General features: G+C 40.9%; 1 protein-coding gene across 1 annotated transcript in view; it reads right to left on the bottom strand.

Annotated features, from left to right (window-relative positions):
- DNTTIP1 (deoxynucleotidyltransferase terminal interacting protein 1) overlaps positions 1-12,479 on the bottom strand; it is a 34,081-nt gene that overhangs the window by 20,947 nt on the left and 655 nt on the right. Inside the window, exons 2-4 of the mRNA XM_060190826.1 lie at positions 12,390-12,460; positions 10,394-10,490; positions 3,981-4,079 (exon numbers count right to left, since the gene is read on the bottom strand). Of these exons, the coding sequence (XP_060046809.1) occupies positions 3,981-4,079; positions 10,394-10,490; positions 12,390-12,460 (267 nt within the window). The remainder of the gene's footprint in view (positions 1-3,980; positions 4,080-10,393; positions 10,491-12,389; positions 12,461-12,479) is intronic.

The following is a 12,479-nucleotide window of genomic DNA, read 5'->3' as shown; positions in this document are numbered from 1 at the left end:
CCTACCAACTTCCAAAACTAAGTAAAGAGGAAGTGGATAACATGAACAGGCCCATCACAGCCAATGAAATTGAATCAGTTATCAAAAATCTTCCCAAAAATAAAAGTCCTGGACCAGATGGTTTTACAAATGAATTCTACAAAACTTTCAAAGAACTAATACCTCTACTTTTAAAAGTCTTCCAGAAGATTGAAGACACTGGAATACTCCCTGCCAGCTTCTATGAAGCCAACATCACCCTGATACCAAAAGCAGACAGGGACACAACCAAAAAAAGAAAACTACAGACCAATATCTCTGATGAACATAGATGCGAAAATATTGAACAAAATTCTATCCAACCGATACAGCAGTATATCAAAAAGATTGTTCATCATGACCAAGTGGGGTTTATCCCAGGCATGCAAGGTTGGTTTAATCAATCAATGTGATCCACCACATCAACAAAAGCAAGACCAAAAACCACATGGTCATATCAATAGATGCAGAGAAAGCCTTTGACAAAATACAACATCCCTTTATGATCAAAACACTACAAAAAATGGGAATAGATGGAAAATTCCTGAAGATAGTAGAGTTTATATATAGCAAACCTACAGCCAACATCATACTCAATGGTGAAAAACTGGAAGCATTTCCCCTCAGATCAGGTACTAGACAGGGCTGCCCACTATCACCATTACTATTCAACATAGTGTTGGAAGTTCTTGCCATAGCAATCAGGCAGGAGCAAGGAATTAAAGGCATACAGATTGGAAGAGAAGAAGTCAAACTCTCCTTATTTGCAGATGACATGATGATAGTATACATGGAAAAACCTAAGGAATCCAGCAAGAAGCTTTTGGAAATCATCAGGCAATACAGTAATGTGTCAGGCTATAAAATTAACATTCAAAAGTCAGTGGCATTCCTCTATGCAAACACTAAGTTAGAAGAAATTGAAATCCAGAAATCAGTTCCTTTTTCTATAGCAACAAAAACAATAAAATATCTAGGAATAAACCTAACCAAAGAAGTGAAAGACTTGTATACTGAAAATTATGAGTCACTACTCAAAGAAATTGAAAAAGACACAAAGAAGTGGAAAGATATTCCATGTTCATGGGTTGGAAGAATTAACATCATCAAGATGAATATATTACCCAGAGCCATCTACAAATTTAATGCTATCCCCATCAAGATCCCAAGCACATTTTTTAGGAGAATAGAAAAAATGCTACAAATGTTTATCGGAACCAGAAAAGACCTAGAATTGCCAAAACAATCTTGAGAAAAAAGAACAGAACCGGAGGCATCACACTCCCAGATCTCAAACTGTATTATAGGGCCATTGTCATCAAAACTGCTTGGTACTGGAACATGAACAGACACACTGACCAGTGGAATAGAACTGAGAGCCCAGAAATGAGGCCCTACACGTATGGACATCTAATCTTTGACAAAGGGGCTCAGACTATTTATTACATGGGGAAAGCAGAGTCTCTTCAACAAATGGTGTTGGAAACAATGGGTTGAAACATGCAGAAGAATGAAGCTGAACCACTGTATTTCACCAAATACAAAAGTAAATTCCAAGCGGATCAAGGACTTGGATGTTAGACCAGAAATTATCAGATACTTAGAGGAAAATATAGGCAGAACTTTTTTCCGCATAAAATTTTAAAGACATTTTCAATGAAACGAATCCAATTACAAGGAAGACTAAGGCAAGTATAAACCTATGGGACTACATCAAATTAAAAAGCTTCTTCACAGCAAAAGAAACCACTACCCAAACCAAGAGACCCCTCACAGAATGGGAGAAGATCTTTACATGCCATACATCAGATAAGAGTTTAATAACCAACATATATAAAGAGCTTGCCAGACTCAACAACAAGACAACAAATAACCCCATCCAAAAATGGGGGGAGGACTTGGACAGAATATTCACCACAGAAGAGATCCAAAAGGCTGAGAAACACATGAAAAAATGCTCCAAGTCTCTGATTGTCAGAGAAATGCAAATAAAGACAATAATGAGATATCACTTTACTCCTGTGAGAATGTCACACATCAGAAAAGGTAACAGCAGCAAATGCTGGAGAGGGTGTGGGTTCAAAGGAACCCTCCTGCACTGCTGGTGGGAATGTCAATTGGTCCAACCTCTGTGGAGAACAGTCTGGAGAACTCTCTATGACCATGGAATTCCCCTCCTGGGGATATATCCTAAGGAACCCAACACACCCATCCAAAAAGATCTGTGTACACTTATGTTCTTGGCAGCACAATTTGTAATAGCCAAAAGCTGGAAGCAACCCAGGTGTCCAACAACAGATGAGTGGCTGAGCAAGTTGTGGTATATATACACAATGGAATACTACTCAGCTTTAAAAAATGGTGACTTCACCGTTTTCAGCCAATCTTGGATGGATCTTGAGAAAATCATGTTGAGTGAAATAAGTCAGAAACAGAAGGATGAATATGGGATGATCTCACTCTCAGGCCAAAGTTGAAAAACAAGATTAAAAAAGAAAAAACAAGTCGAACCTGAAATGGAATTGGAGTATTACACCAAAGTAAAAGACTCTGGGGTGGGTGGGTGGGTGGGGAGAATACACGTCCATGAAAGATGATGAATGACATAGTGGGGGTTGTATTGTTAAATGGGAATCCGGGGAATGTTATGCATGTACAAACTATTGTATTTACTGTTGAATGTAAAACATTAATTCCCTAATAAAGAAATAAATTATTAAAAAAAAAAAAGAAAGCACTGTGAGATGTAAACAAGAGTGGATGTTTATCAGTTTAATCTCTCTCTCTCTTTTTTGGGGAGGGGGTGCTAGTGGTGGTGATGAGGAATGAATATGAATGTAGGACCTTAAGCAAGTGCTGTTTTTTTTTGCCTCCAGGGTTATTGCTGGGGCTTGGTGCCTGCACTATGAATCTACTGCTCCTGGAAGCTATTTTTTTCCATTTTGTTGCCCTTGTTGTTATTGTTGCCATTGATGTTGTTGGATAGGACAGAGAGAAATCGAGAGAGGAGGGGAAGACAGAGATGGGGAAAGATAAACACCTCCAGACCTGTTTCACCACTTGTGAAGCGACTCCCTGCAGGTGGGGAGCTGGGGACTCGAACCGGGATCCTTACGCCGGTCCTTTGTGTTTTGCTCCATGTGCTTAACCCGCTACACTACTGCCGGACCCCCAAGCAAGTGCTGTTTTTCTGGCCCAATTTTAAATATATATATGTTATTTTTCGGGGGTGGGGGGTGGTATAGGAGGTTGACAGACAAAGACAAGAGAGAGATACTAAAGTACCACCCTTTCAAAGCTGAATCCAGGACTTGCTCTTGCTCCCTGTAGGAGCATTTATTATTATATATATTAACTGTGCTTGATGCCCTCTTAAAAGTTGTTCTCATCGGACTAAACTCAAGTCAGATCTTGTGGCTTTGTTTTAAAAGAAATTTCCATCTCTAATAGCTTATGGTTTCACAGTCAAACACAGAATCTGGGTGACGGTGACAATTCCTATTAATAACAGCAGTTGATGCAAGCAAACAAGCTTGCTACTATCTTGGGAACTCAGGCATTTATAGACTTTATGTCATGCCTCATGACTGCGAGGCAGGGAGACAGAAAGGGTGACAGTCCCCATGATATTAAAAATAGCTGAAACTACTTGTAGGATCAAGTCACCAAGTACTTGGAGAGATGAGAAAGATATTGAGTATTTTAACTTTTGTTTGTTCTAAGCCACAATTTCTCCATCTGGAAACTCTGGATTAAATCATGCATGTGTAAGTATCAGTCTCAGCACCTGGCATATAATAGTTATTTCCCTTCCCTTCTGTCAGCAATAGCTCTGAGCCTTGTTTGGATGTATGTGATTAGTCAGGCACTCCCCCAGATACCATTGGGATGGGATTATTTTTCTTAGTAAAGCCATTAGGATCAAACCATGTCTTCATATCTCTTTTCCTCTTTGGCCTCACCTGTTCCAGGCAGCTCCGACAGGCCTCCTGGATCAGCTGTTCTGCATCCACTTCTTCCCCAATGTTGTCTCGAACATTCAGTGCTGCTTTCTGGAAGAACTAGGGAGAAGAACAAAGGGCTCTTTTTCAAGATCTTTACTGCAAATTCCTCACTCACTACCCTCACATGCTTCTTTTCTTTCTTTCTTTCTTTCTTTCTTACTTTTAAAGATTTTATTTATTTATTTATTAATGAGAAAGATAGGAGAGAGGGAAAGAACCAGACATCACTCTGGTACATATGCTGCTGGGGATTGAACTCGAACCTCATGCATGAGAGTCCAGTGCCTTAGCCACAGTGTCACCTCCCAGACCATCCCTCACATGCTTCTTAAATAGCCTTTCTGAGATTCTATCTTTGGGCAGGGGAGACAGTATATTGGTTTCGCAAAAAGACTTAAAAATTTTCTTTATTGGGGGATTAATGTTTTACATTTGACAGTAAATACAATAGTTTGTACATGCATAACATTTCTCAGTTTTCCATATAACAATACAACCCCCACTAGGTCCTCTGTCATCCTTCTTGGATCTGTATTCTCCCCTTACACCCACCCGATTCTTTTACTTTGGTGCAATACGCCAATTCCAGTTCAGGTTCTACTGGTGTTTTCTCTTCTGATCTTGTTTTTCAACTTCTGCCTTAGAGTGAGATCATCCCATATTCATCCTTCTGTTTCTGACTTATTTCACTTAACATGAATTTTTCAAAGTCCATCCAAGATGGGCTGAAAACGGTGACGTCACCATTTTTTATAGCTGAGTAGTATTCCATTGTGAATATAGACCACAACTTGCTCAGCCACTCATCTGTTGTTGGACACCTGGTTGCTTCCAGGTTTTGGCTATTATAAATTGTGCTACCAAGAACATATGTGTACACAGATCTTTTTGGATGGGTGTGTTGGGTTCCTTGGGATACATCCCCAGGAGAGGAATTACAGGGTCATAGGGTAGGTCCATTTCTAGTCTTCTGAGAGTTCTCCAGACTGTTCTCCATAGAGGTTGGACCAATTTACAATCCCACCAGCAGTGCAGGAGGGTTCCTTTGACCCCACACCCTCTCCAGCATTTGCTGCTGTTACCTTTTCTGATGTATGACATTCTCGCAGGAGTGGAGTGGTATCTCATTGTTGTCTTTATTTGCATTTCTCTGACAATCAAAGACTTGGAGCATTTTTTCATATGTTTGTTGGCCTTTTGATCTCTTCTTGGTCAATATTCTGCTTATATCCTGTCCCCACTTTTGGATGGGGTCATTTGTTTTCTTGTTGTTGAGTTTGGCAAGCTCTTTATATATTCTGGTTATTAGCCTCTTGTCTGATATATGACATGTAAAGATCTTCTCCCATTCTGCGAGGGGTCTCTAGGTTTGGGTAGTAGTTTCTTTAGATGTGCAGAAGCTTTTTTTTTTTTAATTTATTTCTTTATTGGGGAATTAATGTTTTACATTCAACAGTAAATACAATAGTTTGTACATGCATAACATTCCCCAGTTTCCCATTTAACAATACAACCCAAACTATGTCATTTATCATCCTTCATGGACCTGTATTCTCCCCACCCACCCACCCCAGAGTCTTTTACTTGGGTGCATATGCCAATTCCATTTCAGGTTCTACTTGTGTTTTCTTTTCTGATCTTGTTTTTCAACTTTGCAGAAGCTTTTTCATTTGATGTAGTCTCATAGGTTTATGCTTGCCTTAGTCTTCTTTGTAACTGGATTTGTTTCATTGAAGATGTCTTTAAAATTTATGCAGAAAAGAGTTCTGCCAATATTTTCCTCTATGCATCTGATAGTTTGTGGTCTAACATCCAAGTCCTTGATCCACTTGGAATTTACTTTTGTATTTGGTGAAATATAGTTGTTTCAGTTTCATTTTTCTGCATGTTTCAACCCATTGTTTCCAACACCATTTGTTTAAGAGACTCTGCTTTTCCCATTTTATAGTGTGGGCACCTATACCAAAGATTAAATGTCCATGGGTATGGGGGTTTACTTCTGAGCTCTCAATTCTATTCCACTGGTCTGAGTGTCTATTCATGTTCCAGTACCAAGCAATGCAAAAAAGACTTTTATGCCTGAGTTTCTGAAGTCTCATATTTAATTCTCTAGTACCACCATAAGCCAGAGCTGAGCACTGCTCTGGTAAAAAATGGAAAAAAAGTGTATAGAAAAAAAATCAGCCATATATATAAATAAACTTAAAGAGTGAGAGAGACCAGAGCACTGCTCAGTTCTGGCATATGGTGGTGCCAGGGGGTTGAACCTGGGACCATTGGGGAATCAGATACACAAGTCTGATGTGGTACCACTGTGCTTTTCCTTGATTCTGGAGTAATTTTTTCTTTAATATTGATTTATTAGTGAGGGGAGGGAGGGAGTAAAAGAGCCAAAACATTACTCTGGCACATGTGATGTCGGGGATTGAATTTGGGATCTCATTCTTGAGAGTCCAACACCTTATCTACTACACCACCTCCTAGGATACTAGAAGTAATGTTTAATAAAATGTTCGGATTGGGCTAGGGGATAGCATAATGATTATACAGGAAACTTTCATATCTGAGGCTTTGAGGTCTCAAGTTTAATCCCCAGCACTATCATAAGCCAAAGCTGATTAGTGCTCTAATCTCTCTGTATTACTCTTACATTAAACAAAGTGTTCAGGACACATGTTCTGCTTAAAACTTCATAAAGTCTTTGCATAACAAAATCTAAAGTTCTTATCATAGCTTTAATGATTCTGCATGAGCTTGGTCCATAATAATCTCTCATCACCTCTTCTGCTCTGCTTTTGGCTAAGTGTGCTCCAGCTACCCTGACCACTTGTAGCTTTGAATGTGCCAGGCATACGCAAATAGAGAAACAAGGAAATCCTTATTTCTTCTGTTTGGACTGTCTCCTTTCAGGCATTTACACAGCTTATTATGTTCTCAGTTAACTCAAGACTCTGTTAAAATTCTTATTTCTAGGTGTCTTTCTCTCCCCCCCCCGTCTTCCCCTCCTCTCTCCATTTCTCTGTCCTATCCAACAACAACATCAACAATAACAACTACAACAATAATACAACAAAGGCAACAAAAGGGAATAAATAAATTTTAAAAAAATCTTATTTTTTTCCCTAGAGCCCAGCTCTGGTATATGGTGGTGCTGGGGCTTGTATCTGGGACCTTTGGTGCCTCAGATATGAAAGATTTTTTGCATAACCACTTTGCTATCTCCCTAGCCCTCAAATGTCCACTTATTAGAGAGCTTTTCTAGCCACAATCTATGCAACAGTTTCTTGATTTCCCACACTTTCTCTGGCATTCCCTATAGAAGTATTATTTATTTACTTTTAATATTTTAATTAATTTATTTTGGATAGATACAGAGATAAGTTTAAAGAGAAGGAAGAGGGAAAGCAATTACAGAAGCCAGACCTTCAACCTTCTGCATCCCACAATGATCTTGGGTTCATACTCCCAGAGGGTTAAAGACTAGGAAAGCTATCAGGGGAGGGGATAGTATACGGAGGTCTGGTGGTGAGAATTGTGCGAAGCTGTACCCCTTTTATTCTATGGTTTTGTCAGTGTTTCCTTTTTATAAATAAAATAAATAAAAAAAAAGAGAGAAGGAAGAGATAGAGGGGGGGAAGAGAGATACCTACAACTATGCTTCACTACTTATGAAATTTTCCCCCTGAAGGTAGGGACTGGGCTTGAACTTGGTTCTTGGCTCATGGCAATGTGTGCACTCAACCAGGTGCACCACTCCCTTGCGCCTATAATAATATTATTTAAAGAGAGCAGGGATATTGCCTTATTCACTGCTATACTTCCCACACCTAGAATAGTGCCATTATGGTAGGTGTTTAGTGAATAAATTATTTATTTATTTTCTTCTCCACAGTGCCACCTCCTGGACCACTTTATTTATCATCATCATTATTTTTTAAGATTTACTTTATGAATAGAGAAACCAGAGCATGCTTAGGTATATGCAGTGCTGTGACCTCACACAAGCAGGTCCTACATAGTCCCCACTTAACCACCTCTTTTCCTGCAGTAAATATTTTTTTGCATAATTATTGTCTTTCCAGCCCCAGTAAATACTTCCTGATTAGGTGAATAAACAAAAAACAAAACAAACAAAAAAAGGAGGTTTAAAAAGAAAAACAGAATTCTTTCTTTTTTCATTTTTATTTATTTATTTTTAATATTTATTTATTTATTCCATTTTTGTTGCCCTTGTTGTTTTATTGTTGTTGTTACTGATGTCATCATTGTTGGATAGGACAGAGAGAAATGGAGAGAGGAGGGGAAGACAGAGAGGGAGAGAAAGACAGACACCTGCAGACCTGCTTCACCGCCTGTGAAGCGACTCCCCTGCAGGTGGGAAGCCGGGGGCTGGAACTGGGATCCTTATGCCGGTCCTTGTGCTCTGTGCCACTTGCGCTTAACCCACTGTGCTACTGACTCCCCTTTCTTTTTTTTAAACCAGAGTACAATTTAGTTCTGGCTATGGTAGTTGTGGTAGGAGAATATTATATCAGCAACCTCAGAGCCTCAGGCATGAAAGTCTTACTTTTTAATAAATTATTTTAGATAGAGATAAGGAGGTGGACCAGGAGGTGGCACAGTGGACAAAGTGTTGGACTCTCAAGCATGAGGTCCTGAGTCCAATACCGAGCAGCTCATGTACCAGAGTGATGTCTGTTTCTTTCTCTCCTCCTATCCTTCTCATTAATAAATTAAAAAGTGGGAGTCAGGTGGTAGCACAGCTTAACCAAGAGCATGTGGTGGGAAGCGCAAGGACCGGCTTAAGGATCCCAGTTCGAGCCCCTGGCTCCCCACCTGTAGGGGAGTCGCTTCACAGGTGGTGAAGCAGGTCTGCAGGTGTCTATCTTTCTCTCCTCCTCTCTGTCTTCCCCTCCTCTCTCCATTTCTCTCTGTCCTATCCAACAATGATGACATCAATAACAACAACTACAACAATGAAAAAACAAGGGCAACAAAAGGGAAAATAAATATAAAAAAAAAAAGACATAAGGAGAAACTCAGAGTGAAAGGGGAAAACATGGAGAGAAAAAAAGAGACTTGTATCATTGTTTCCTGCTCCTGAAGCTTCCGCTTGCAGGTAGGGATGAGGGCTTGAAAATTGGTCTTTTGTATACAGTAACATCTGTACTCTCCTGGGTGCCTCACCACCTGGCCCCAGGCATGAAAGTTTCCTGCATAACCATTATGCTATCTCCCCAGTCCAGGAGTTCACTTAATATACCGGGTTTAAATGATCTAAGTGTCATTCAGGCAAAGATTTGCAGAAGTTTATCTATAGGCCTAAAAAAGAATTTAAAATAACAATAATGGTGATATTATTAAGCACGTGCTGAGAACATCATACTAAAGTCATTTCACACTCAACAAAAGCCCAGCTGGGGGTAATCTGAATATCTCCAAAGAAGGAAAACAGTTCTTAAGGTTTAAAACTGGAAAACTTTTCTCAGGGTGCTGTCGATCAAATGTAGGGCTTCATCCTTGTGAAACATACACCTTAGCACTAAGTTACATCTCTGATAAGAACTGGAAAAACTTTTAGATGTTTACATGTATTTGAAAGAATCAGAGATTTTGAGGCAGAAAAGGACAGCTTTTTGAGTCTTTTTCTTTGTCCCTATCCTTGTTTACCTCTCACTTACATGAATTTATTTTTTTCTTTTTTTTTTTTAATTAATGATCTTTATTTATTTATTAGATAGAGGCAGACAGAAATCAGAAGGGAAGGGGGTGATAGAGAGGGAGAGAGACAGAGAGACACCTGCAGTCCTGCTTCACCACTTGCAAAGCTTTCCCCCTGCAGGTAGGAACTGGAGGCTCAAACCCAGTTCTTTGGGCACTGTAACCTGTGTGCTCAAGCAGGTGTGCCACCACCCAGCCCCTTTATTTATTTTATTTAAGTTTTTTTCCATTTGTTATTACTAATTTGTTACAAGATTACAATGTAGAGTTCCACACCACTCCCACCACCAAAGTTCTGTATCCCCACCCTCCCACCTCCCAAAGATAACCACCACAGTTCTCATAAGCATTACATTTTATTTATTTATTTTTATTGCCACTAGGTTTATTGCTGGGGTTGATCTCTGCATAATAAACCCACTGCTCCTGGTGGACATTTTCCCTTTATTTTATTTTACTTTTATTTTAATTAGATAGGACAGATAGAAATTGAAAGGGGAGAGGGAAAGAGAAAGACAAGACACCTGTAGATCTGTTGCACTGCTTGTGAAGCTTCCCCCCCCCATAGGTGGGGAGTGGGGGCTCAAATCTGGGTCCCTGCACTTGTAGTGTGTGTGCTCAACCAGGTAAGCTATTGCTTGACCACTCACCTTCATATATTTGTTGAAAACAGTCTGAATTTCCTCGTTGATGCTAGGCTGCAGGACAGCTCGGAGGAGGTCCATGGAGATAGCAGGATCTGTGAAACTGTATTTAGGAGGGAGGCAAATACAGTCAGGGGTCAAATACATCCTTTTCCTATCTGCCTACCACTATTCAAACAGGATACTTTGTAACAATAATAAATGCTGAAAACTAACTATGGGGGCTGGGTGGTGGTGCACTTGGTTGAGTGCACACATTACAGTGCACAAGGACCTGTATTCAAGAACCTGGCCCCCACCTGCAGAAGAGAAGCTTCATGATTGGTGAAGCAGTGCTGTAGGTCTCTCTCTCTTTCTCTCTCACTTCTTTCCCTCTTTTCTGTTTCTATCCAAAATGAATAAAGAAAAAGAAAACTTATTATGCACAACTTTATCTCATTCTCTTATTACTTTAAAAGAGGTTTCTTATGAGATATAATAGTTATACTAACAGAAAAGCCTACACAATTTAACAAGTAGTTTTTTGTGAATGCCTGTTTAATTACTATCAAGGTCAAGAACAATATTCAACATCCCAAAGGTCCATCTTGTGCTCTCTCCCATCCCAGACATGGTTACTATCATTAACCACACTGTTTTTTTTTTTTCTTAATTTTTAATGATCTTTATTTATTGGATAAAGACAGCCAGAAATCAAGAGGGAGGGGGTGATAGAGAGGGAGAGAGACAAAGAGACACCTGCAGCCCTGCTTCATCAATGGTAAAGCTTTCCCCCTGCAGGTGGGGGGGGCTGGAACCTGGTCTTTGCACATTTTAATACATGCGCTCAACCAGGTGCCACCACCCGACCCAGCCACACTGTTTTAAACCTCCACACTATTCTCCCCCTTTAGAGCTTCAACCTTAGAGCTAGTATTATGGATCTTAAGAGGCACTGTTCATTTTTTTTTTTTTTTTTTTACTTCCAGGGTTATTGTTTGGGCTCGGTGCCTGCACTATGAATCCACTGCTCTTGGAGGCTATTTTTTCCCCTTTTGTTGCCCTTGTTTAACATCACTGTTGTTGTTATTGTTATCGTTGTCATTGTTGGATAGGGCAGAGAGAAACGGAGAGGAGGGGAAGACAGAGAGGGGTAAAGACAGACACCTGCAGACCTGCTTCACTGCCTGTGTAGCGACTCCCCTGCAGGGGGGGAGCTGGGGGCTCAAACTGGGATCCTTACGCCGGTCCTTGCACTTTGTGCCATGTGCGTTTAACCCGTTGCACTACTGCCGACCCGGCCACTGTTCTTTTTTTTTTTTTTTTCTCTCCAGGGTTACTGCTGGGCTCGGTGCCTGCACCATGAATCCACCGCTCCTGGAGGTCATCCCCCCCCCCCTTGTTGCCCTTGTTGTTGAAGCCTCGTTGTGGTTATTATTCTTGCCATTGTTGATGTTGTTCGTTGTTGGATAGGACAGAGAAATGGAGAGAGGAGGGGAAGACAGAGAGGGGGAGAGAAAGATAGACACCTGCAGACCTGCTTCACCGCCTGTGAAGCGACTCCCCTGCAGGTGGGGAGCCCGGGGCTCGAACCGGGATCCTTACGCCGGTCCCTGCGCTTTGAGCCACATGGCACTGTTCATTTTTACGTAACTTCAGATTTTATTTATTTCATGAGACAAGAGTTTCACTTGAGAGACAGAAGCCAGAGCATCATTCCGGTCCATGCAATGCCAGGGATGAAACTGGGAGTCTCACACAAGCAAGTCCTGTGCTCTACCGGCTTCCCTAGCTCCCCCCAGTTTCCTCTACCCATCCCAAGCATTTTGTAATATGTTCAGAGGGCCAAGTGACTTGTCAAGGTCACACACCCAATTATCGACCAGTGTCTTCTCTTTCCTAGTCTAGCGCTCCTTCTACCGGCTGGCCACGTCTGCTCTGCGCAGTGGAGACAGATGCAGGTGCTGTCACACCCAAGCCAAAGCTCCTCGGGAGAGGAAGTCCCGCCCAGGCCCAGCCCTACCTTGTTGTCATCTGTGAGCGGCGGCCCCTTCGCTGCACCTGCCGGTGTTTTATCATTATGTTCCAAGGGTTCTGTGGGGACCAAGGGGGC

This window comes from Erinaceus europaeus, chromosome 1 (genome assembly GCF_950295315.1).
Source record: "Erinaceus europaeus chromosome 1, mEriEur2.1, whole genome shotgun sequence".
Lineage (NCBI taxonomy): Eukaryota > Metazoa > Chordata > Mammalia > Eulipotyphla > Erinaceidae > Erinaceus > Erinaceus europaeus.
This window is presented reverse-complemented; position numbering and strand designations above follow the sequence as displayed.